At 39.4% G+C, this 22,323-nt stretch overlaps 1 protein-coding gene across 3 annotated transcripts in view; it reads left to right on the top strand.

Moving 5' to 3' along the window:
• Positions 1-22,323, top strand: part of PAPOLG (poly(A) polymerase gamma) — a 42,185-nt gene that overhangs the window by 3,829 nt on the left and 16,033 nt on the right. For all 3 annotated transcript variants that reach the window (XM_004029281.5, XM_055377949.2, XM_055377948.2), the window contains exons 2-11: positions 86-247; positions 1,686-1,752; positions 8,416-8,497; positions 8,724-8,833; positions 10,399-10,452; positions 11,459-11,570; positions 14,992-15,081; positions 19,554-19,692; positions 20,622-20,694; positions 21,802-21,922. In XM_004029281.5, coding sequence (XP_004029330.3) covers positions 86-247; positions 1,686-1,752; positions 8,416-8,497; positions 8,724-8,833; positions 10,399-10,452; positions 11,459-11,570; positions 14,992-15,081; positions 19,554-19,692; positions 20,622-20,694; positions 21,802-21,922 — 1,010 coding nt within the window. The remainder of the gene's footprint in view (positions 1-85; positions 248-1,685; positions 1,753-8,415; positions 8,498-8,723; positions 8,834-10,398; positions 10,453-11,458; positions 11,571-14,991; positions 15,082-19,553; positions 19,693-20,621; positions 20,695-21,801; positions 21,923-22,323) is intronic.

The following is a 22,323-nucleotide window of genomic DNA, read 5'->3' as shown; positions in this document are numbered from 1 at the left end:
AACATGAGTAGATTGAGAGATTCAGTGTATCAGTATGGTATATACTTTAAATTTTTTGTTTCATTTTTCTTATTTTCTTGAACAGAAACACCGTGCTGGACAGCCAGCGTCAACAAAAGCATTATGGAATTACCTCTCCAATTAGTTTGGCATCTCCTAAAGAAATTGATCATATTTACACACAGAAATTAATTGACGCCATGAAACCATTTGGAGTGTTTGAAGATGAAGAAGAATTGAACCACAGGTATGTCATTGAAAACCATAAAATATTTGACAGTGCATTATTTAATCATTAATTCTGCGAACATATTGAATACCTACTGTGTCTCTAGATACAGGTGCAGAAATGAGAAAAAGAAAAATCTTGGCCCTCTTGGAGCTTACATTTTAGGTAGGGGTTAGAGGAAGAGATTTGTCATCAATAATACCAGTATGACACTCGTGAGTAATATTACACATGGTAAGTGCTACTGAGAAAAAGCTGAGGGGATAGAGGTTTCAGGGAAAGCCTCATTGAGAAAGTTACATTTAAGGGAAAATTTAAAGATGAAGGAGGGAGCCATGTGTCTATCTGAGGGAAAAGTGTTCTAGGCAGAACTCTTGAAGTGGTGTATTTGAAGAGTGCATAGCAAGATACCCTGGGTGTCTGAGCAGTGAGGAAGCAGGAAAATATAGGCTTAATGAAAGCAAGGTGGGAAGGAGCTTGGAGGGCAAGAGCTCTTAGGACCTTGTAAGGTGTTGTCAAGGTTTGGTTTATTCTGAGTGAAATGAGAAGCTATTAGGGTTTTGAAAAGAAGATTGACATGATGACTTAAAGTTTTAACAGTCACTCTGGCTGCTATATTGAGAGTAATCTTAAGAGAAGTGCAAGGGCAGAGCAGAGAAACCAGTTAGCAAGCCATTATAATAGCCCTAGGAGGAAATGATGGTGGCTGGAACCTGGAGGATGGTCGTAGAGGTAATAAAAAGTAGAAATCTGGATATATTTTAAAGGTAGGGTTCTTAGGGTTTAATGACTGGAATGTGTGTGTGAGGGGTCAAGGATGATGGCCAAGATTTTTGGTCTCGGCACCTTGAAGGATGGAATTTCATTATTTGTGGAAGACTGAGGAAGGAGTAAGTTTGGACAGAAGTTCAGTTTTGCATGTTATCTATGGGATGTCTAAACCCTACTTTTCTAAATGTGCATTCATTTACACCATTGGTTATAAGTTTGTTTTAATAATACCAAACTACTTTAATACTATTAGACAGAAATTAGCCAGTAATTAGTTCCCCCATTTTAATTAGTCAAAGACCTATTACTAGCAATGAGAGACTTCTAGCTTCTATTACCACATTGTATTGAATTAATTCCATAGTAAAGCCAAGAAAGTTGACAGTTCACTAAGCCTTTACAGCCTCATTGAAGGCAATTTTATGATTTTTATTAGGCTTTTTGAATTTTGAAAATAGCTCAAAAACTAAAATACTGTAATCAGATTTATCACCTCTTTGGCACTGTTAAGGATCCAAGAATGCCAAAGAGATGGCCCTGTGTCAATAGATGTGATAGCATTATCACATATATGTTATGGTTTTACCCCAGCATCAACACAAAGGGTACTGCTTATATGGGTTTTTAAAAATACTGTTTGTTCATTTGTTTGTTTGTTTTAATCTGAAGCATTTTTTTTTTATAGGCTGGTGGTTCTTGGTAAATTGAACAATTTAGTAAAGGAATGGATTTCTGATGTCAGTGAGAGTAAGGTAAGACTCTAAACTATGTGGAATTCTTGTTTTTATTGTATCTTGGCCATTCATCCTGGCAGTAAGATGCAGGTGTTGAGAAGTATCTGAAATACATCAAAGCTTGGCTCTCTGGTATATGTAGGAATGAATTGGTCTTGACAGTTGAATTTCTAAGTAGATGAGGATTATCCAGAAGTAGCCAATATATAGCTGTGAGTCCACATAATTGTCTTATTTGACTCATATGTAGTAGGCCAAAATTTAAATATCAGATTTTACTTAAAAATCACATTTCAGCTGTTTTTATAAAGTATTAGATCTGGCAATGCTGGGCCTGCCTTTGTGCACAGCAGGAAGAGGCTTGAAGGGGATTGGGCTCCTGTCTTCCATTGCCTCATGGCCCCCACCACTCCCTGTTGTCTTTGCAAGGTGATTAATTGAGCAGTTACTATGTTTCTTATGTGGGATTCCCTTATTTGCCTACCTGCTTGGTTCCTAAGACATAGGAATTTGCAAACTAATTTATAACTACACAACCTTTTCCCCCTCCTGTAGCTTAACTATTTTTTTCCTGAAATTGATTACATTTTCCTGCTTTGTGTAGTGCAGTCCTCCCTTGGTATCCTCCGGGGGATTGGTTCTGGGACCTCCAAAGATACTAAAATCTGTGGATGCTCAGGTTCCTTATATGAAATAATATAGTACATATTTGCATGTTACCTTTTCAGATCCTTTTGCGTACTTTCAGTCATTTCTAGATTACTTAAAATATCTAATACAATGTTAATGCTATGTAAATAGTTGTCACTGTAATTTTTTTTTAATTAACATGTTTAAATTTTTTTTTCTTTTTTTGAGATGGAATCTCCTTCTTTGGCCAAGGCTGAAGTGCAGTGGCGCAATCTTGGCTCAGTGCAACCTCCTCCTCCCAGATTCAAATGATTCTCTTGCCTCAGCCTCCCGAGTAGCTGGGACTACAGGCGTGTACCACCACACCGGGCTAATTTTTGTATTTTTAGTAGAGACGTGGTTTCATCATGTTGACCAGGCTGGTCTCGAACTCCTGATCTCAGGTGATCTGCCTGCCTCAGCCTCCCACAGTGCTGGGCTTACAGGCTTGAGCCACCGCGCCCAGCCTAAATTTTATTCATTATCATTTTTTTTTTTTGGAGACAGAGTCTTGCTCTGTCACCCAGGCTGTAGTGCAGTGGCATGATCTCACCTCAGCCTCCCCAAGTGCTGGGATTACAGGCTTGAGCCACCACGCCTGACCATAAATTTTATTTTTTTTTTTTTATAGACAGGATCTCCCTCTGTCACCCAGGCTGCAGTACAGTGGCACAGTTATATAGCTCACTGCAGTCTCAAACTCCTGGGCTCAAGTGATCCTCCCACCTCAGCCTCCTGAATAGCTGGAACTGTAGGAATGCACAATTGTGCTTGGCTTATTTTATTTATTATTTTTTGTAGAGACAAGAGTCTCACTGTGTTACCCAGGCTGGTCTCAAACTCCTGGTCTCCAGCAGTCTTCTGACCTCAGCCTCCCAAAGTGCTGGGATTACAGGCATGAGCCACTGCGCCTTGCCTAAAATTTGCTTGATTTTTTATGGCTTTTTCCCCCCAGTATTTTTTATCTGTGTGTGATTGGTTGAATCTGCAGATGTGGAAACTGCAGATACGGAAGGCTAACTATATTTTGAATATAATTGTTTTTGTTTTTGTTTTTGAGTTAGAATCTTGCTCTTTCGCCCAGGCTGGAGTGCAGTGGCGAGATCTCAGCTCACAGCAGCCTCTACCTCCCAGGTTCAAACGATTCTCCTGTCTTAGCCTCCCAAGTAGCTGGGGTTACAGGTGCACACCACCATGCGCAATTAATTTTTATATTTTTAGTAGAGACGGGGTTTCACCATAATGGTCAGGCTGGTCTCAAACACCTGACCTCAGGTGATCTACCCGCCTCAGCCTCCCAAAGTTCTGGGATTACAGGTGTGAGCCATCACACCTGGCCTTGGTTTTGTTCTTGTTTGAGACATGGTCTCTCTCTGTTGCCCAGGCTGCAGTGCAGTGGCGTAATCTTGACTCACTACAACCTCCACCCCTGCGTTCAAGCAGTTCTCTTGCCTCAGCCTCCCGAGTAGCTGGGATTACAGGTGCACGCCACCATGCCCAGCTAATTTTTGTATTTTTGGTAGAGATGGGGTTTCACCGTGTTGGCCAGGCTGGTCTCGAACTCCTGACCTCAAGTAATCCATTCTCTTCGGCCTCCCAGAGTGTTGGGATTACAGGCGTGAGCCACAATGCCCAGCCTCACAATTGAATTTTTATTATTGTCTGAGAATCACCACTGCGAAGATTATTTTACTGGCTGTACCAGAATGAGGGAGAGAATGTTCAACTGGGTGATACCATTTGCCTCATCACTAGGTAGCCCATACTGTTATATTTTAAGATTTTTGTTTTTCATAGTTTTCCCATCTTTGCCTTAACAGCAGTCAGTTGAAAGCCCACTGTTTAAAAGAAAGCCCACTGTTTAAAACTCACAGTTGTCAGCGTGTCTAGCTGTAAAGTCCCTTTCTGCCCCTTAATCTGCATGGATTTAGAAATTAGGTAAACAACTGCAGAATTTTTTTTTTTTTTTTTTTGGCTATGGGGTCTTACTCTGTCACCCAGGCTGGAATGCAGTGGCGCGATCTCAGCTCACTGCAACCTCCGCCTCCCAGGCTCCAGCAGTCCTCCCACCTCCCCACCGCAGTCTCCCTAGTAGCTGGGACCACAGGCATGCACCACCACACCTGGCTAATTTTTGTATTTTTGATAGAAATGGGGTTTTGCCATGTTGGCCAGGCTGGTCTCGAAGTCCTGAGTTCAAGCAATCCACCTGCCTTGGCCTCCCAAAGTGCTAGGATTATAGGCATGAGCCACCACACCCAGTCTAGAATTCTTTCTTTTACAGCTTTTATTATTTTTTTCTGTAGCTATGATAAATATGTAGAATTGGTTCTTTTAAACAGTGGGCTCAGAATAAAGTTGAGTCTCCTAAAGACTACAGTCGTTGAGTTTAACATGGTCTTTATGCTATTTACTTTTGTTGCCAAAAGGCTGTCTGCCTCATTTCTGAACTCACCAGGGTTATCAATAGTTGAAGTTATTGGATGAGTCAAATTCTGAGCAGATGGAAATGCTAGTCACAGGTAGTCAAAAAAAATAAAGTTAGTTAACATCTTCCATTGAGCAGATGAGGTCATTTTTCTATGTGAATTGTAATTGTCTCTTTTGTGTGGGGGAATGGGGGAAGGATCTCTCACTCTGTCTCCCAAGCTGGAGTGCAGTGGCATGCATAATCATGGCTCACTACGGCCTCAAACTCCTAGGCTCAAGCAATCCTCTCACCCCAGCCCCTCAAGTAGCAGAGGCTACAGGTACACATCCTGATGCCTAGCTACTTTTTTTTTTTTTTTTTTTTTGGTAGAGATGGGGTCTTGCCATGTTGCCCAGGCTGTCCTCAAACTCTTGTACTCAGGTGATCCTCCTGCTTTGGCTTCCCATAGTGTTGAGATTACAGGCATGAGTCACAACCACGCCCGGCCTATAATTCTCTTTTTTTTTTCTTTTTTTTTTAATTAAAAAAAAAAAAGTGACGAGGTCTCACTGTGTTGCCAGGCTGATCTTGAACTCTTGAGCTCAAGTGAACCTCCCACCTCAGCCTCCCGAAGTATTAGGATTATAGGCATGAGCCACCACTCACAGCCTGTAATTCTCTTTATGTATATTTTACTTTGGAAAGTAACTGAAGGATTTGGGTTTAATCAAAGATGATTTGAATCTGTACACAATTGGGATATTTAAACTTTAAATAGTGTAGAATCCCACATGAAATCATTTTGGTTAGATACTATGGCTGTGGCAAACTGATTTAGCATATCACTTTCTCATAAATCATGTGAGAATCAGACTTCTCAAAATAGAAATGTGAACTAAAAGATTTTTTTAAGGTCCTGTCTTCTCTGTCCATTTCATTCATGTTAATCATCAATAAATTTACAGATTCCTGGGCATGGTGGTGCATGCCTGTAGTCCCAGCTACTCAGGAGGCTGAAGCAGGAAGATCTTGAGCCTAAGAGTTCAAGGCCAGCCTGGGCAACATAACAAGACTCTGTCTCTTCAAAAAATCTGATTAATTTACTAACTTCTTTCTAGCTATAAAATTATTTGTGATACTCTTAACATTAATATTCATTACACAGAGGCATTAACAAGGATAATATCCTATTATATAGATACTTACATTCAAGTTGAAGTTAATCAGCAGATATTATTCTTTAGAAGTTGTACTGGGCATTGTGAGAAAATACAGAGAAGCAGTAGACACAGTTCTTAACTCTGAGAAATTTAAATATGATTGAAGATTAAATATGAAATGTGATTTTACATACCAAAGAAGTCAGTAAATATAGCAAAAAAGAATTTAAGAATTGTAATGGCAGAAAGCACAGAGGAAAAAAAAGGTTGTTAGGGAGTAAGGATAACCAGGAAAGGCTTCATGGAAGAGGTGGAACTTGAAGTGAACTTCTAAAAGTGGGTGATACCGATACCCAGAAGCTGGACATGGTGGCTCATGCCTGTGATCCCAGCACTTTGGGAGGCTGAGACAGGAGGATCGCTTTAAAACAGGAACTTGAGACCAGCCTGGGCAACAAAGCAAGACCCCATCTTTACAAAAATTATTTAAAAATTACCCAGGCACAGTGGTACCTGTCTGTAGTCTCAGATACTCTGCAAGCCAAGGCAGGGGGAGTATTTTGTGCTCAGTAGTTTGAGGCTGTGGTGAGCTAAGATCACACTGCTGTGCTCACTTTAGCCTGGGCAACACAGTGAGACCCTGTCTCCATCTGTTAAAAAAAAAAAAAACCAGAAAAACAAAAGATGCCCAGAGAGAATGGGCAAGCACTTGAGGCAGGAACAATGGCAAATGCAGTGAAAAGGAGGTTGGATTCTGTAACCATGTTGGTTGGTTGGTAGTTGGAGCCTCAGAAAGGAAGATAAGAAGACAAGGCAAGAAAGATCCCTAGGAACATGTCGTGGAGATTTTCAACAACAGGCCCAAGGATCCTTACCTCAGTAGTTAGGGAAGAAGACACTGGCAACTTTTGAGTACAACAACTATATTTAATAGAGTAATTTAAGAACATCAGCCAGTGAATTTTATACAAGATAGTGAAAGAGAAAAGGAAGATTAATTAGGGGTAGTTTAGGAAGCCATTAAATAGCCTAGAATTAGGGGAGTAGTCGTTGAATAGAAAGGAGGCCACAAATTTGAGGGATATAAGCTAAGAATTGGTAAGCCAAGAAGAAGGAAAAGGTTTGGGCAGTAAGGATAATGAGGAACAAAAATAGAGAACTCAGAAGCAATATCTGACTGTTACATTGGAAGAATTTTTTTGCTTGCTTGAGGCTGGATATTGAAGTGGATCAGGATACTTGAGTGAATATCTGATGGGCTTTTGGAACTGGCTCTGAAGAGGTGAAAATTAGCTTTTTTTTCTTTTTCTTTCTTTTTTTTTTTTTTTTTTGAGGCAAGGTCTCACTGTTGTTGAGGCTCAACCTCCTGGGCTCAAGCAGTCGTCCCATTGCAACCTCCTGAGTAGCTGAGACTAGAGGCACACGCCACATGCCTAGCTAATGTTTTCTTTTTTGTAGAGATGGTGTCTCATTGTGTTGCCCAGGCTGGTCTTGAACTGGACACAAGTGGACCTCTTGCCTCAGTCTCCCGAAGTGCTGGGATTACAGGCATGACCACACCCAGCCAAAAAGTAGCATTTTAATTACGTTATAATCCAAGAAATGTTAATTAAGCTTGTTAGAATAGCTCTCATAAGGAGATCATGTCAGGAATGACTCCGTTCTTACAGAAAGGTTGTAGAGCTAGAATCAAGAAATTAAACATACCTGTCACAAAAACTAAAGGGGATATGGGATTGGCCAAGAGTGTTATGTTTTAGAGAGCTGAAAGCACATTAGTTTGGTAACTGAGAGTTCCTTGTTGACTACCGAAAGAGTGATGAAGCGAAAGACAGGCAATTGGAGGGGACAAGTATGGTCAAGTGATTAAAAAGAAAAGCTTTTCTTCAGATAGGGATGTATGTATGTGTAGTGGGGGTGAATTTGTTTTGTCTTTCCTCTGGGAACACCCTTATTACTTCAGATCACAGCCAGAGGATCCGTGAAGCACTTTTACAAATCTAATCTTGACAAGGTTGACAAATCTAATCATGTATCATTTGCTCAATAAAGGCCAGTAGACATTATGGTGATTTTTTTTTTTTATTTTTTGAGACAGAATTTCACTCTTGTTCCCCAGGCTGGAGTGCAATGGCACAATCTCAGCTTGCTGTAACCTCCACCTCCCAGGTTCAAGTGATTCTCCTGTCTCAGCCTACCAAGTAGCTGGGATTACAGGTGGCCACCACCACACCCAGCTAACTTTTGTATTCCTAGTAGAGAAGAAGTTTTGCCATGTTGGCCGGGCTGGTCTCGAACTCCTGACCTCAGGTGATCCACCGGCCTCGGCCTCCTATAGTGCTGGGATTACAAGTGTGAGCCACCATGCCCAGCCAACATTGAGGTGACTTTTATGCTAAATAATTTGAATAATTGAATGTCTTCCGCTTAATTTTATTTTAGAACCTCCCACCTTCTGTTGTGGCTACTGTTGGGGGTAAAATTTTCACGTTTGGATCCTATAGGCTTGGAGTACACACCAAAGGTAACTGCTTTTCTGTGTTCTAGTGCTAAGAACATTCAATAACAAACTCTTCATAATTAGAAAATATAGGAGAACAAAGTTCCCACTATTTCACTACTTAGAGCTAATCATTGTTAACATTTTCTTGTACTCAACTTCCATACTTTCTTCTGTACATGTGTTTGTGTGTACTTTAACAAATATAACACATAATATATTCTTAATTAAGAACTACTTTAATTTACAGGAGCTGACATTGATGCACTTTGTGTAGCTCCAAGACACGTGGAAAGATCTGATTTTTTTCAGTCTTTTTTTGAAAAATTGAAACATCAAGATGGCATTAGAAACTTAAGAGTAAGTATCCTCTGGCATTTAATATTTTGAATTTAGATTAGTAACAAATATCTATAAAAACTAGGGCTTAAGACTATTGAAATACCTTCTAAGTTACTATTAGGAGGTATTTAATGAGAGTAGCTTTAATAAGTGATGATTAAATCATGACTAAGAACATGGGCCTTAGAGTTATACAGACTTGGGTTGGCATCTAGAATCTACTACATAATAGCTCCTAGATCTTGGTCAAGTAACCTAATCCTCTGAGCCTCTTTCCTGATCTGTAAAACAGAGATGTGGTAATAACTTTTTTATAAGGTTTTTGAGTGTTGGTGAGATATTTACATAAACCATTTACTGTAGTAGCCAATAATGATTGATACATATCAAATGATGAGTGCTATTATGTGTAAGGTTCAGTTAGTAACTCTTTATATGTGTATATCTAGCCATTCATTCAGCAAATAAAATTTCAGCACCAGTAATTTGTTAGATGCTGGCATTAGTCTTACAGATACAATAGTAAACAAGACATTGTTTATTGAGGAGGGAGTTATGTGAACTAAATAAACAAAACAGTGTTAATGCATTCTGAAGTGCTAGAATAAGGTGAAGGTCAAAGAATCTGTGATATTTGGGGAATCTGGGAATGTTTTTAGACAAGGAAGTTAAGAATTTGTTAGGTTGGGGAGTTAAGGAAGACTCAGAAAACCTAATGGTTTCTACTAATCTCAACTGTATTAATTAAATTTTTGATAGATTAATCATGAGCTTTCATTATTTTAAAATTTCTAACTCTAGTAGCCTTTCTAAATAATCAGTTTTCAGTTTAGACTCGAAATTATAAGTACCCAGATGATAGCAGGTTTTTGTTTTTTTGTTTTTTTTAAATTTTACTTTAAGTTCTGGAATACCATGTGCAGAACGTGCAGGTTTGTTACATAGGTATACATGTGCCATGGTGGTTTGCTGCACCTATCAACCTGTTATCTAGGTTTTAAGCCCTGCATGCATTAGATATTTGTCGTAATGTTCTCCCTCCCTTGTCCCCCACCCCCCGACAGGCCCCAATGGGTGATGTTTCTCTCCCTGTGTCCATGTGTTCTCATTGTTCAACTCTCACTTATGAGTGAGAACATGCTTTGTTTGGTTTTCTGTTCCTATGTTTGCTGAGAATGATGGCTTCCAGTTTCATCCATGTCCCTGCAAAGAAGATGAACTCACTGTTTTTTATAGCTGAAGACGATAGCCGTTTTGCTTTCCAGTTCTGAGGAATATTTTTAGAGGGATAATATATTAGATACTGTAACAGGCATTTTGTGTATCTTACATAATACAGGTCACAAAGTAGAAATACTTACCTGGAATGTAAGACCAAAAACATTTTCACTTTGTCTATTGAGTTAAAATACAAATCGGGAGTAAAGATATTCCCATTATTGGTAGTTAGAAAGGGTAAAGAAGGGATTACATCTATGTGGTTAAAATACAAATCGGGAGTAAAGATATTCACATTATTGGTAGTTAGGAAGGATAAAGAAGGGATTGCACCTATGTGTTATAATTGTTTTCCTTTTTTGTAGGCTGTAGAAGATGCCTTTGTACCTGTTATAAAATTTGAATTTGATGGTATTGAAGTAAGTGTTTAATATTTTTCTGACTTTACAATTGAACTGTTTAAACTTGTAAGTTTGTTTTCTGAAATCAGTCTTAACATAAATGCATATTTTAAAAAATCAAGTAATGTCTTTTTTTTTTTTTAAATAAAGAGATGGGGTCTAACTCTATGGCCAAGGCTGGAGTATAGTGACACAATCATAGCTCACTGCACCTTTGAGCACCTGGGTTCAAGTGATCCTTCCACCTGAGCCTCCTGAGAGGCTAGGATTCCAGGCACACACCACCACACCTGGCTAATTTTTTGTATTTTTAGTAGAGACGGGGTTTCATCGTGTTAGCCAGGATGGTCTCAATCTCCTGACCTCGTGATCCACCCACCTTGGCCTCCCAAAGTGCTGGGATTACAGGCATGAGCCACCGCGCCTGGCCCATATTTTTAATTTCTAAGAATACTATTTTATTCTTTAAATGTTCCTTTTTATTTATGTCTGCATTTATTTACAGCCTCCTGACCTTATTTCCTAGATATGACATTTTTATCTGCTTTCTTAGGTCTACTGGGTCTGTTACCACTTGTCCATCTGCTTTCCAGCTTTCATAGCTTTTGTCACTTTCTGTTCTTTGTCCTAGTGAATTTTGCCTTTAACATCAAAATAATACTAAACACAAAAATTAAATTAAATTTTCGTGGTATTTTAGTGAGGTTTCAAGAGGGAGTGAATGTAAATGTGTGTTGGATCTTCTATCTTTATCTAGAAATTTGCTCATAAGGCTTTGATTTTTTTTTCTGCTTGGCATATATGTTAACATTTAAATGCTTTCATTAATTTGAAAGTTTAATTACCTTAACACAACTTTATAGTGATTTTCCCATGTGAGACTGCCTATATAGGCCTATCGAAGCCTTGGTAGAACTTCCCAAACTCGTAACCAGAGCTTTTCACATTTTTATGGTGGGATGGGAGAGGATGGATTAAAAGGAGAAAATGTAATTTTTTTCTCTTTTTTCACATCTTTCCAAAGATTGATCTAGTCTTTGCAAGACTGGCAATACAAACCATATCAGATAATTTAGATCTAAGAGACGACTCTCGCCTGAGAAGCCTTGATATAAGGTGTATTCGCAGCTTAAATGGTAAGCTTCTAAAAAGAAATCTCAGATACCTGCTTCAGAACAATTCGAGAAATATAGATATTTTTGCTGAATTGACTATTCAATTTTGGAGATTGGACTCAGTTTAAAATGTAATTTTCCTTATACAGATAATGTGACCACATTTAAGAATCCTAAAAACCACAAATTTATTTGAAAGGCTGTGTATATTTATATTAGTGGTTCTCAAACTTACTGGTCTCAAGACTTCTTTACACTCTTAAGATTTATGGAGGACACCAAAAAGCTTTTGTTTATGTGGGTTATATCTGTCAATATTGACCATGTTAGAAATAAAAACTGAGAAATTTAAAAAGTACTTATTCATTTATAAATAATGAACCCATTTTAAATTAATATAAACTTTTGTGTGTGAAGAATGGCTTCTTTTTTTTTTTTTTTTAACATTTTGCAAGTCTCTTTAATATTAGGCCTGATAGAAGACAGCTAGATTCTCATTTGTGTCTACAATTGATTGTAATATTTTGTTTTGGTTAACATATAAGAATAAAATCTGGCCAGGCGTGGTGGCCCACGCCTATAATCCCAGCACTTTGGGAGGCCAAGGTGAATGGATTACTTGAGCCCAGGAGTTTCCAGACCAGCTAGGATAACATGGTGAAACCCCGTCTCTACCAAAAATAAAAAACATTTAGTTGGATGTAGTGGCACTCGCCTGTAGTTCCAGCTACTCAGGAGGCTGAGGTGAGAGGATCACCTGAGCCCAGGAGGTGGAGGCTGCAGTGAGCCATGATTACGCCACTGCACTCTAGCTTAGGTGACAGAGTGAGACCCTGTCTCAAAAAAAAAAAAAAAAAAGAGGCCAGGCACAGTGGCTTATGCCTGTAATCCCAGCACTTTGGCAGGCCGAGGCAGGCAGATCACCTGAGGTCAGGAATTTGAGACCAGCCTGGACAACATGGTAAAACCCCATCTGTATTAAAAATAAAAAACTAGCCAAGTGTGGTGGTGCTTACCTGTAATCCCAGCTGCTCGGGAGGCTGAGGCAGGAAAATCACTTGAACCCAGAAGGCGGAGGTTGTGGTGAGCTGAGATCATGCCACCGCAATCCAGCCAGGGTGACAGAGCGAGTCTTCATCTCAAAAAAGAAAGAAAAAATCTGTCGTCTTAGTTGGAAAAGGGAGGAGTGTTTTAATAGCCTTTTCAGATAATTATGGATATTCTTCTTAAACTTGGCCAGTAACATTTTTTTTCTTTTTAACAGTTTTATTGAGATATAATTACATACCATTATACATCTCACTGGTCTTTTTCTTTTCTTTTCTTTTCTTTTTTTTGAGACGGAGTCTCAACACTGTTACCCAGGCTGGAGTGCGATGGCGCGATCTCAGCTCACTGCAACCTCCGCCTCTGGGTTCAAGCGATTCTCCTGCCTCAGCCTCCTGAGTAGCTGAAATTACAGGCATGTGCCACCACGCCTGGCTGATCTTTTTGTATTTTTAGTAGAGACGGGGTTTCTCCATGTTGGTCAGGCTGGCCTCAAACTCTCGATATCAGGTGATGCCAACCTCAGCCTCCCAAAGTGCTGGGATTACAGGCATGAGCCACCGTGCGCGGACTTCACTGGTCTTTAGTACACTACAATCCAATGTTAGAATATTTTATCACCCTCAAAAGATCCTTTATACCCATTTGCAGTCATTTCCCCTTCCAATCCCGTGTCCCAGGCAACCACTAATCTGCTTTATTTCTTTGTAGATTTGCCTCTTAAAGACGTTTCATATAAAAATAATCCTATGTGGTCTTTTGCGTAAGGGTTCTTTCATTTGGCATGTTTGTGAGGTTTATCTCTATTTGTTCCGTTTTGTTGCTGAATAAAAATGATAGTTTCTTAAAGGTTAGAGTATGGAATCTAAAATCATATCAAACTTGTTGTATTCTGTTACATGACAGTCCACTGATCTGTCTTGTTCTTTGAGTGGTCCCTTTATTCATGCATGATTTTGTACTATCATGCCTTGGTCATTTGGAAAATATTGGTTCACAAAGTTATTTGGATGTTCCAAATGTTAATACACATTTCACTATAAAATGTGAAAAAAAAAAACCGGCATTCATTAGTGACCAGTCTCAACAGAAAAGTATGGAAAGGTGTCAAGCTCATAGTAACAGATAAAAGTTGTCTAAAATTCAGATTTAACTTGAAAGCTTAAATTTTATTATTGGCAACAAATTTTGTCATTTGTTTTAGTTGAACTGAGAGGTTCCTTTTGTCCATTTTTGAGGAAATACCTAACTGAATAACTATAGTTTATCTGCCAGTTATTTTTTCAGGTGAAACTGGTGTTCCTTGAAAAAAGCAGGTAGTTGAGCTTACAACTCACACAGTTTCACATGTTCTTTCCCCACCTTTATTTTTAACTGCAAGTGTGTGGTGGTGAAGATACTTTTTTCTGCTAGTGCAGTTTGTTGCCCCATCTGTTTTTTTGTTTTTTTTTTTTTGTTTTTTTTTGAGATGGGAGTCTCGCTCTGTCGCCCAGGCTGGAGTGCAGTGGTGCGATCTTGGCTCACTGCAAACTTCGCCTCCTGGGTTCACGCTGTTGCCCCATCTTGATTGACTGCCAAGGTACCTGCAGTTTTATCCACTGTTTCTTTTGCACCATCAGTGCAAATGTTAACATGGTGAAAAAAGCTGTAGTATTATTATAAAAAAAGTTTGACCTCACAGATTCCCAGGGGTACCCAGACCGTACTTTGAGAACTAACGTCTTTTTTTTTTTTTTTTTTTGAGACAGAGTCTCGCTCTGTTGCCCAGGCTGGAGTGCAGTGGCGTGATCTCAGCTCACTACAACCTCCGCCTCCTGGGTTCAAGCGATTCTCCTGCCTCAGCCCTTTGAGTAGCTGGGATTATAGATGCCCACCACCACACCTGGCTAATTTTTGTATGTTTAGTAGAGACAGGGTTTCACCATTTTGGCCAGACTGGTCTCGAGCTCCTGACCTCAGGTGATCCACTCACCTCAGCCTACCAAAGGGCTGGGATTGAGAACCAGTGTTTTATAGTGTCTTGTTTGACCGAATCATTATTGCACTTTGGTGTATTTCCAGATTGTAACAGTAAATTACAGTATTTGTGGAAAAGGTTTACATTAAAGTAATTACAGTGTTGTAATTGAGAGGTATTTGATTAATAGTCAAATAAGGAAGAAAACTAAAAAATACTCAGGCACATCTCATTTTGGATTGCATTACCCATGTCTTTTTTAATTATCCTAAAGCAAACTGATTTCTCATAAGTGGTAAATTTCATATACATAAAATAAACCCCAATGTTTTATTATCTTTCATATTTTTAGCATTCGAGAGTCTGGAAGTTAGGAGGGCATTTGAATTAACTGAGAATTTGCTGCGTAGTGAAAAATGAATGCTTTGTCTTTTTCAGGTTGTAGAGTTACTGATGAAATTTTGCATTTAGTGCCAAATAAAGAAACTTTTAGACTCACCCTAAGAGCTGTCAAATTATGGGCCAAACGTAAGTATCCCTAGTCTTTTATGTTTGCATTATAAAATTCTAATTTTCTCTTGCCAGTGAAAGAAGCATATATAGAAACTCTGAACCTAATGATATTGTTGGAGGTTAAGGGCCAATAAACTCTGGAATAGCTATTTGCTTTTCAAGTACAGTGGTTATGGTGTTTTGATAAGTAGTATACCTCTTCCTTCCTTGGGTAAAAACTAAATGTCCCTGACTTTTCATCTTAGGTTCAGTCAGGCAGTCAGAATAATTCAGAACTTGAAGACTGATACCCTCCCTGTGGGTAACACCATCTTACGTATCTTTGTATTCCCACCAGCAAAGAGTCTGGTTTATACTGTAGTAGCTGTTCATTAAGTGAAGAGTCTACAGTGATGACTTTCACTTGTTTTTACCTTATAACACTTTTCTAATAAAGCCTGGAACTGTTACTAGTTTATATATATAGTTTATATATTTAGGTTCATAAAAATCCCTTTGCTTACCACTGAGCTGGCACAGCACATTCTGTATTATTATTTAAGCACACCTCTGAGATATTGTAGGTTTGGTTCCAGACAACTGCAGTAAAGCAAATTACAATTTTTTTTTTGTTTCCCAGTGCATATAAAAGTTACATTTACACTATACTGTAGTCTTTTTTTTTTTTTTTTTTGAGACGGAGTCTTGCTCTGTCGCCAAGGCTGGAGTGCAATGGTGCAATCTTGGCTCACACCAACCTCTGCCTCCTGGGTTCAAGTGATTCTCCTGCCTCAGCCCACCAAGTAGCTGGGATTATAGGCACGCAGGTAATTATTTGTATTTTTGGTAGAGACGGGGTTTCACCATGTTTGTCAGGCTGGTCTCCAACTCCTGACCTTGTGATCCGCTCGCCTCGGCCTCCCAGAGTGCTGGGATTACAGGTGTGAGCTATCAAGCCCGGCTCCAAAATGTGTTTCTTAAATGGTAAAAGAAGAAGATAACTCCTTGATCCATGGGCTACAGAATAGATGCTGTATTAGCAGACATGAAAGTAATTTTAATCTCCTAGTATGTGTCCACTGGAGCTCGTGGGTGACTAGGTGCATTGTCAAAGAGCAGTCCTCCTTAGAAAGGAATCTTTTTTTTTCTGAGCAGTAGATCTCACCAATGGGCTTTAAAATACTCAGTAAACCACGCTGTAAACAGCTGCGCTGTCATCTAGGCTTTGTTGTTCTGTTTGTACAGCACAGACAGTAGAGTGAGCATCATTCTTAAGGGCGCTGGGATTTTGGGAATGTTAAATGAGCATTGGCTTCATTTTTTTTTTTTTTTTTTTTTGAGATGGAGTCTCACTCTCTCGCCCAGGCTGGAGTGCAATGGCGCGATCTCAGCTCACGGCAACCACCGCCTCCTGGGTTCAAGTGATTCTCCTGCCTCAGCCTCCCGAGTAGCTGGAATTACAGGCATGTGCCACCACACCTGGCTAATTTTTGTATTTTTAGTAGAGATAGGGTTTTACCATGTTGGCCAGGCTTATCTTGAAGTCCTCACCTCAGGTGATCTGCCTGCCTTGGCCTCCCAAAGTGCTGGGATTACAAGCATGAGCCACCATGCCCGGCCAGCTTCAATTTAAAGTCACCAGCTGCATTAGCCTCTAACAAGAGAATCACCTACCCTTTGATGCTTTGAAACCAAGCTTCTCCTCTCTAGCTGTGAAAATCCTAGATGGCATCTTCTTCCAGTATAAGGCTGTTTCATCTACATTGATAATTTGTTGTTTAGTGTAGCCACCTTCATCAATGATTTTAGCTAGATCTTCTGGATAACTTCCTGCAACTTCTGCATCTGCACTTGTTGCACTTCTAGTTGTGGAGATGGCTTCTTTACTTAAACCTTATGAACCAGTCTTTACTAGCTTCAGACTTTTCTTCTGCACCTTCCTCACCTCTCTCAGCCTTCATATGATTGAAGAGAAGTTAGGGCTTTGCTCTGGATTAGACTTTGGCCTAAGGAAACATTGTGTCTTGTTTGATCTTCCATCCAGACCATTAAAATTTTCTATCAGCAGCCAGGCGCAGTGGCTCACACCTGTAATCCCAGTACTTTGGGAGGCCGAGGCGAGTGGATCATGAGGTCAGGAGTTCGAGATCAGCCTGACCAACATAGTGAAACCCCATCTCTACTAAAAATACAAAAATTAGCTGAGTGTGGTGGCACGTGCCTGTAATCCCAGCTACTCGGGAAGCTGAGGCAGGAGAATCACTTGAACCCGGGAGGCAGAGGTTGTGGTGAGCTGAGATTGCACCACTGCACGCCAGCCTGGGCGACAGAGCGAGACTCCTTCTCAAAAAAAAAATTTTTTTCTGTCAGCGATAAAGCAGTTTTACTTTTTTTGTCATTCCTATATTCACTGGAGAGTAGCACTTGTAATTTCTGTCAATAACTTTTCCTTGGCATTCACAGCTTGGTTAACTGATTGGCACAAGGGGCATAGCTTTCGGACTATCATAACTTTCAACATGCCTTTTTCACTGAGCTTAATCTTTTCTAGTTTTTGATTTAAAGTGAGAGACATACGACTCTTTCTTTTACTTGAACACTTAGAGGCCATTAAGGGTTCTTAATTGGCCTAATTTAAGTATTGTTGTGTCTCAAGGAGTAGGGAGACCTGAGGAGAGGGAGAGAGATGGGTAATGACCAGTTGGTGGAGCATTCAGAACGTACACATTTACCAAGTTCACCGTCTTATATGGGCTCAGTTTGTGGTGCCCCAAAACAGTTACAATAGTAACATCAAAGATCACTAATCACAAATCACCATAACAGATATAATAATAATGAAAAAGTTTGAAATATTGTGAGAATTACTAAAATGTGACAGAGACATGAAGTGAGAGCTTATGCTGTTGGAAAAATGGTGCTGATAGATTTTCTCAGCTCAAGGTTGCTGCAAACCTTCAGTTTGTAAAAAACTCAGTACCTGTGAAGTGTAATAAAGCAAAACAACAAAACGAGGTATGCCTTTATATTTATTTTATTTCATTTTATTTTTTTAGACAGGGGCTTGCTCTGTCTCCCAGACCGGAATGCAGTGGTGCAATTATAGCTCACTGCAGCCTCAACCTTCTGGGCCCAAGTGATCCTTCCACTCTAGCCTCCCAAGTAGCTAGAACTACGGGCATATGCCACTACGCCCGGCTAATTTTATTTTATTTTATTTTATTTATTTATTTTTTAGCAGAGACGAGGTGTTGCTATGTTAGCTAGGCTGGTCTCAAACTCCTGAGCTCAACCAGTCCTCCTGCCTTGGCCTCCAAAAGTGGTGGGATTACAGGTGTGAGCCACAGTGCCTGGCTGAGTGTGACAGTTAAAGGTTTCTTTTCGGGGTGCTGAAAACATTCTAGTATTGATCATGTTGATGATTGCACAACTCTCAGTATACTAAAAAAGCATTGAATTGTGTACTTTAAATGGACGAATCTTATGGTATGTGAATTACATCTCAATAAAGCTGTTACAAGTTAAAAAATAGCAACACATGGCTTGTGGCTACCCTATTGGACAGTGCAGGTCTAAAAAGATACTAAGCAAGTAGAATTTGTCCTTGGGCTCAAGTGTCTTATATACTTAAGATAAAGTAAAATTTGCACTGAAGGGATAACATGAACAATTTGCCCTTCTTTAAAGATTAAATGCCATGTTTTGTCAGTTAGATGCATATTTTTCATATTTACCACGTCTGAAATTGGTATTTTGTAGGTTTTTTCTTTTGCTCGCTTGGCGGGACATAATATAGATAGCTATATAAAAAACGGTCATGACAACCATGGTGGTGCACCCCTGTAATCATAGCTACGCAAGAGGCTGAGGTGGAGGATCAGTTGAGCCCAGGAGTTTGAAGCTACAGTGAATTATGATTGTGCCAGTTCACTCCAGTCTGGGTGACAGAGTGAGAGCCCATCTCTTAAAAAAAGAAAAAAAAATAGAAATGAATGATATCAGTGGTGTATTCTACTTTATGGAGAGGTATCCAAATTCTGTGAAATACTGAAGTCTCCAGCTTTATACGTGATTTAAAAATACGCATGAATATGATTATTAATTAAATATTCATTCTTCCCCATTGTCTCTCCAAATGTCTCCTTCCTTTCATTTTTCTCTCAATCCTAAATACTGAAAAATGGGGAATTTCAATGTAGTATCAGTGGAGCCCAGTTGAGCAGTTGGAACTGAGGCAAAGAACTGAGGTGTCTGTATTAGAAGGGAAAGTAAGGAGGGTAAGATTAGCAATTTATGGTTTACTAATTAGACTGTGGGCCTAATGTGAAGGTCTGCTTATCAGTTTTAATGTTTTGTTTATAGGGGAAAATTTCCAACCAGCCGTCTTATGAATAAAGTTACCTTGTTGAATGTCACGGATATTCATTCACCTTGTAAAGAGCAGAAAAAAAAAGAATGTCACAGATAGTAGGTCCTAATAATAATTAACAAATATATTGATTTTCTAGGACGTGGTATTTATTCCAACATGCTAGGATTCCTTGGTGGTGTCTCCTGGGCAATGCTAGTTGCAAGAACTTGCCAATTGTATCCAAATGCAGCAGCATCTACTTTAGTTCATAAGTTCTTTTTAGTTTTTTCCAAGTGGTAAGTATTTATATGTGTACTTTGACTGTTTACTAACCTCTACCTATGCGTAAGTTTGTTTGGAAATTTAAGAGCTATACATAGACTTTTTCTGTTGTTTTACATTCCTTTGTAAAGTTAAAAGTATAAAACATCAACTTTGAGGCAATGGTGGGACATCTAATTGGCACCTTCTTCCAGGGATTTGTAAATGTGGGCCTTTAGCTTGGGAGAGCAGTTAAAATAAGTTTGGCTTTGCAAATTACTAGTTATGTAGAGGTCGTTTAAGCTTTCCTCATTTGTAAAATGGAGATGATAATCACATTGATATATTAGTATTTTCAGTAAATGTTGGCTTTTGCTGTTACTAAATTATCGGAATTAAATCCATGAAGGCAAATGAGAAGGAAGTGAAAGATTCAGGTGTAAACTAGTTACAGTTAATGAAAAGTAATATTTGCCCTTTTAGAGAACACTGCATTAAAATGAGCAGCCTTTCCTTTGTATACTTTCTTACCTAGCCCATTTTTTTTTTTTTTTAATTGAGACAGGGTCTCACTCTGTTGCCCAGGCTAGAGTGCATGCATCTCAGCTCACTGCAGCCTCCGCCTCCTGGGCTCAAGTGATCCTCTCACCTCAGCCTCCTGAGTACCTGGGACTATAAGCGTGCACCATTAGGCATGGCTAATTTTTGTGTTTTTAGTAGAGACAGTTTCTCCATGTTGCCCAGGATGGTCTCAAACTCCTGAGCTCAGGTGATCTGCCTGCCTCAGCTTCCCAGAGTGCTGGGATTACAGGCATGAGCCACCATGCTCGGCCTTTTTTTCCTTTCACACCAAATACCCAGAACATTCACTCTGTAGAAGGTTAGAACAATCTAATAATTATAAGGTTTCATGTAGTACCTGAAGTGAGATCATGTGTAAGTTAATTTGCCTTATTCATGTCAGGGAATGGCCAAATCCTGTGCTGCTGAAGCAACCAGAAGAAAGCAATTTGAATTTGCCTGTCTGGGATCCTCGGGTATGTGATTTATTATGGAGTTTCTTTAAACCTTTTAAGGAAGAGGACATTTCACTAAATTACAGTCTAGTTAAAGATAGTTCCTCTTGTCTCTGTTCTTCCTTCTATATAACTATAGTCCTCTTCCTCCTTCTGCTGTGGTTTTTGTTTTGTTTTTTGTTTTTTGTGCAGATGATTAGGATCACTAATGCTGATCCAAATGTTATGTCATTAAAAATCGCCCATGTAAGATGAGTGGGTGTCTCATGGACAGTGTCATAATCCATGGTGGAAAAAATGTCTCAAAAGTAATTGGATACTTGGCTGGGCATGATGGTTCACGCCTGTAATCCCAGCTATTTGGGAGGCCGAGGCGGGTGGATCACCTGAGGTCAGGAGTTCAAGACCAGCCTGGCCAACGTGGTGAAACCCCCTCTCTACTGAAAATATAAAAAATTAGCCGGGCGTGGTGGTGCACACCTGTAGTTCCAGCTACTCTGGAGGCTGAGGCACGAGAATCACCTGAACCCCAGAGGCACAGGTTGCAGTGAGCCGAGATTGTGCCACTGCACTCCAGCCTGGGTGACGAGTTGAGACTTCGTCTCAAAAAAAAAAAGTAATTGGTTACTAATAATAAAGTACTAAAGTATAATAAAAGATTTACTTTGCAATACAATTTAAAGCAGATTCATTGTTCCAGGGTAGCATAATTCTCCCATATCTTGCATTTTAATTTGCTTTTAGAGTGAGTGCTCATTCCTCTAGGTAACCAAGGGGAAGTCATCCATTGAGTGGGTGGTGAAAAAGGATTGAGAACCATTAAACCAGATAATGCTTTTTGTAGTTATAATACTGTATTTCCTTGATTATAAGAGATCATTGTTTATAAGATGCACATCAATTTAACAGCTTTTCTGAGGAAAAATATACTTCTGCAGTATTTCCTTTGACTTTGACTATCAGACATATCCAACTTCAGAAATAAATGCAGTTGGGGAGGGAAAATGTACTTAAACTTGAGGAAATGTAGTATTAAATTTATATTTCATATTCTTCACTTTTGGGGAAATGAAGTGAGGACAACTGAAATAAGAGAATAGATCAGTTATTCTGCTTCTAATTTCACAGGTAAATCCATCAGATAGGTATCATCTCATGCCCATAATCACCCCTGCCTACCCACAACAGAATTCTACGTATAATGTGTCCACATCAACTCGAACAGTAATGGTAGAAGAATTTAAACAAGGTAAACATGTGGCCCTGTTGCCCTTTACATATTCCCACAAGTTTTTGGTTGACAGTTTTATTCTCTGTTGCAGCTGTGGATTGGCAGTTAGAGTTATACCTATTCTTTCTGAAAATTCTTTCAAGTGTGGTTATTTTGTTTTTTAGTAATGAGTTTTCAAAAGTATATGATAATGTTAAGGTCAAAAATGGAGCCAGCCCAGTCTGGTTGAAACTAATTTTTTGTGTTCTAAGAAACAACATAATATATATTTATATTTTGTTACTCAAGAGTTTGGTGGGCCAGGCACGATGGCTCATGCCTATAATCCTAGCACTTTGGGAGGCCGAGGCGAGCAGATGACCTGAGGTCAGGAGTTCAAGACCAGCCTAGCCAACCTGGTGAAACCCTGTCTCACAAAA

The sequence above is a fragment of the Gorilla gorilla genome, chromosome 12 (genome assembly GCF_029281585.2).
Source record: "Gorilla gorilla gorilla isolate KB3781 chromosome 12, NHGRI_mGorGor1-v2.1_pri, whole genome shotgun sequence".
NCBI lineage: Eukaryota > Metazoa > Chordata > Mammalia > Primates > Hominidae > Gorilla > Gorilla gorilla.
The sequence above is the reverse complement of the archived record's forward strand: the minus strand, read 5'-3'. Positions and strand labels throughout refer to the sequence as shown.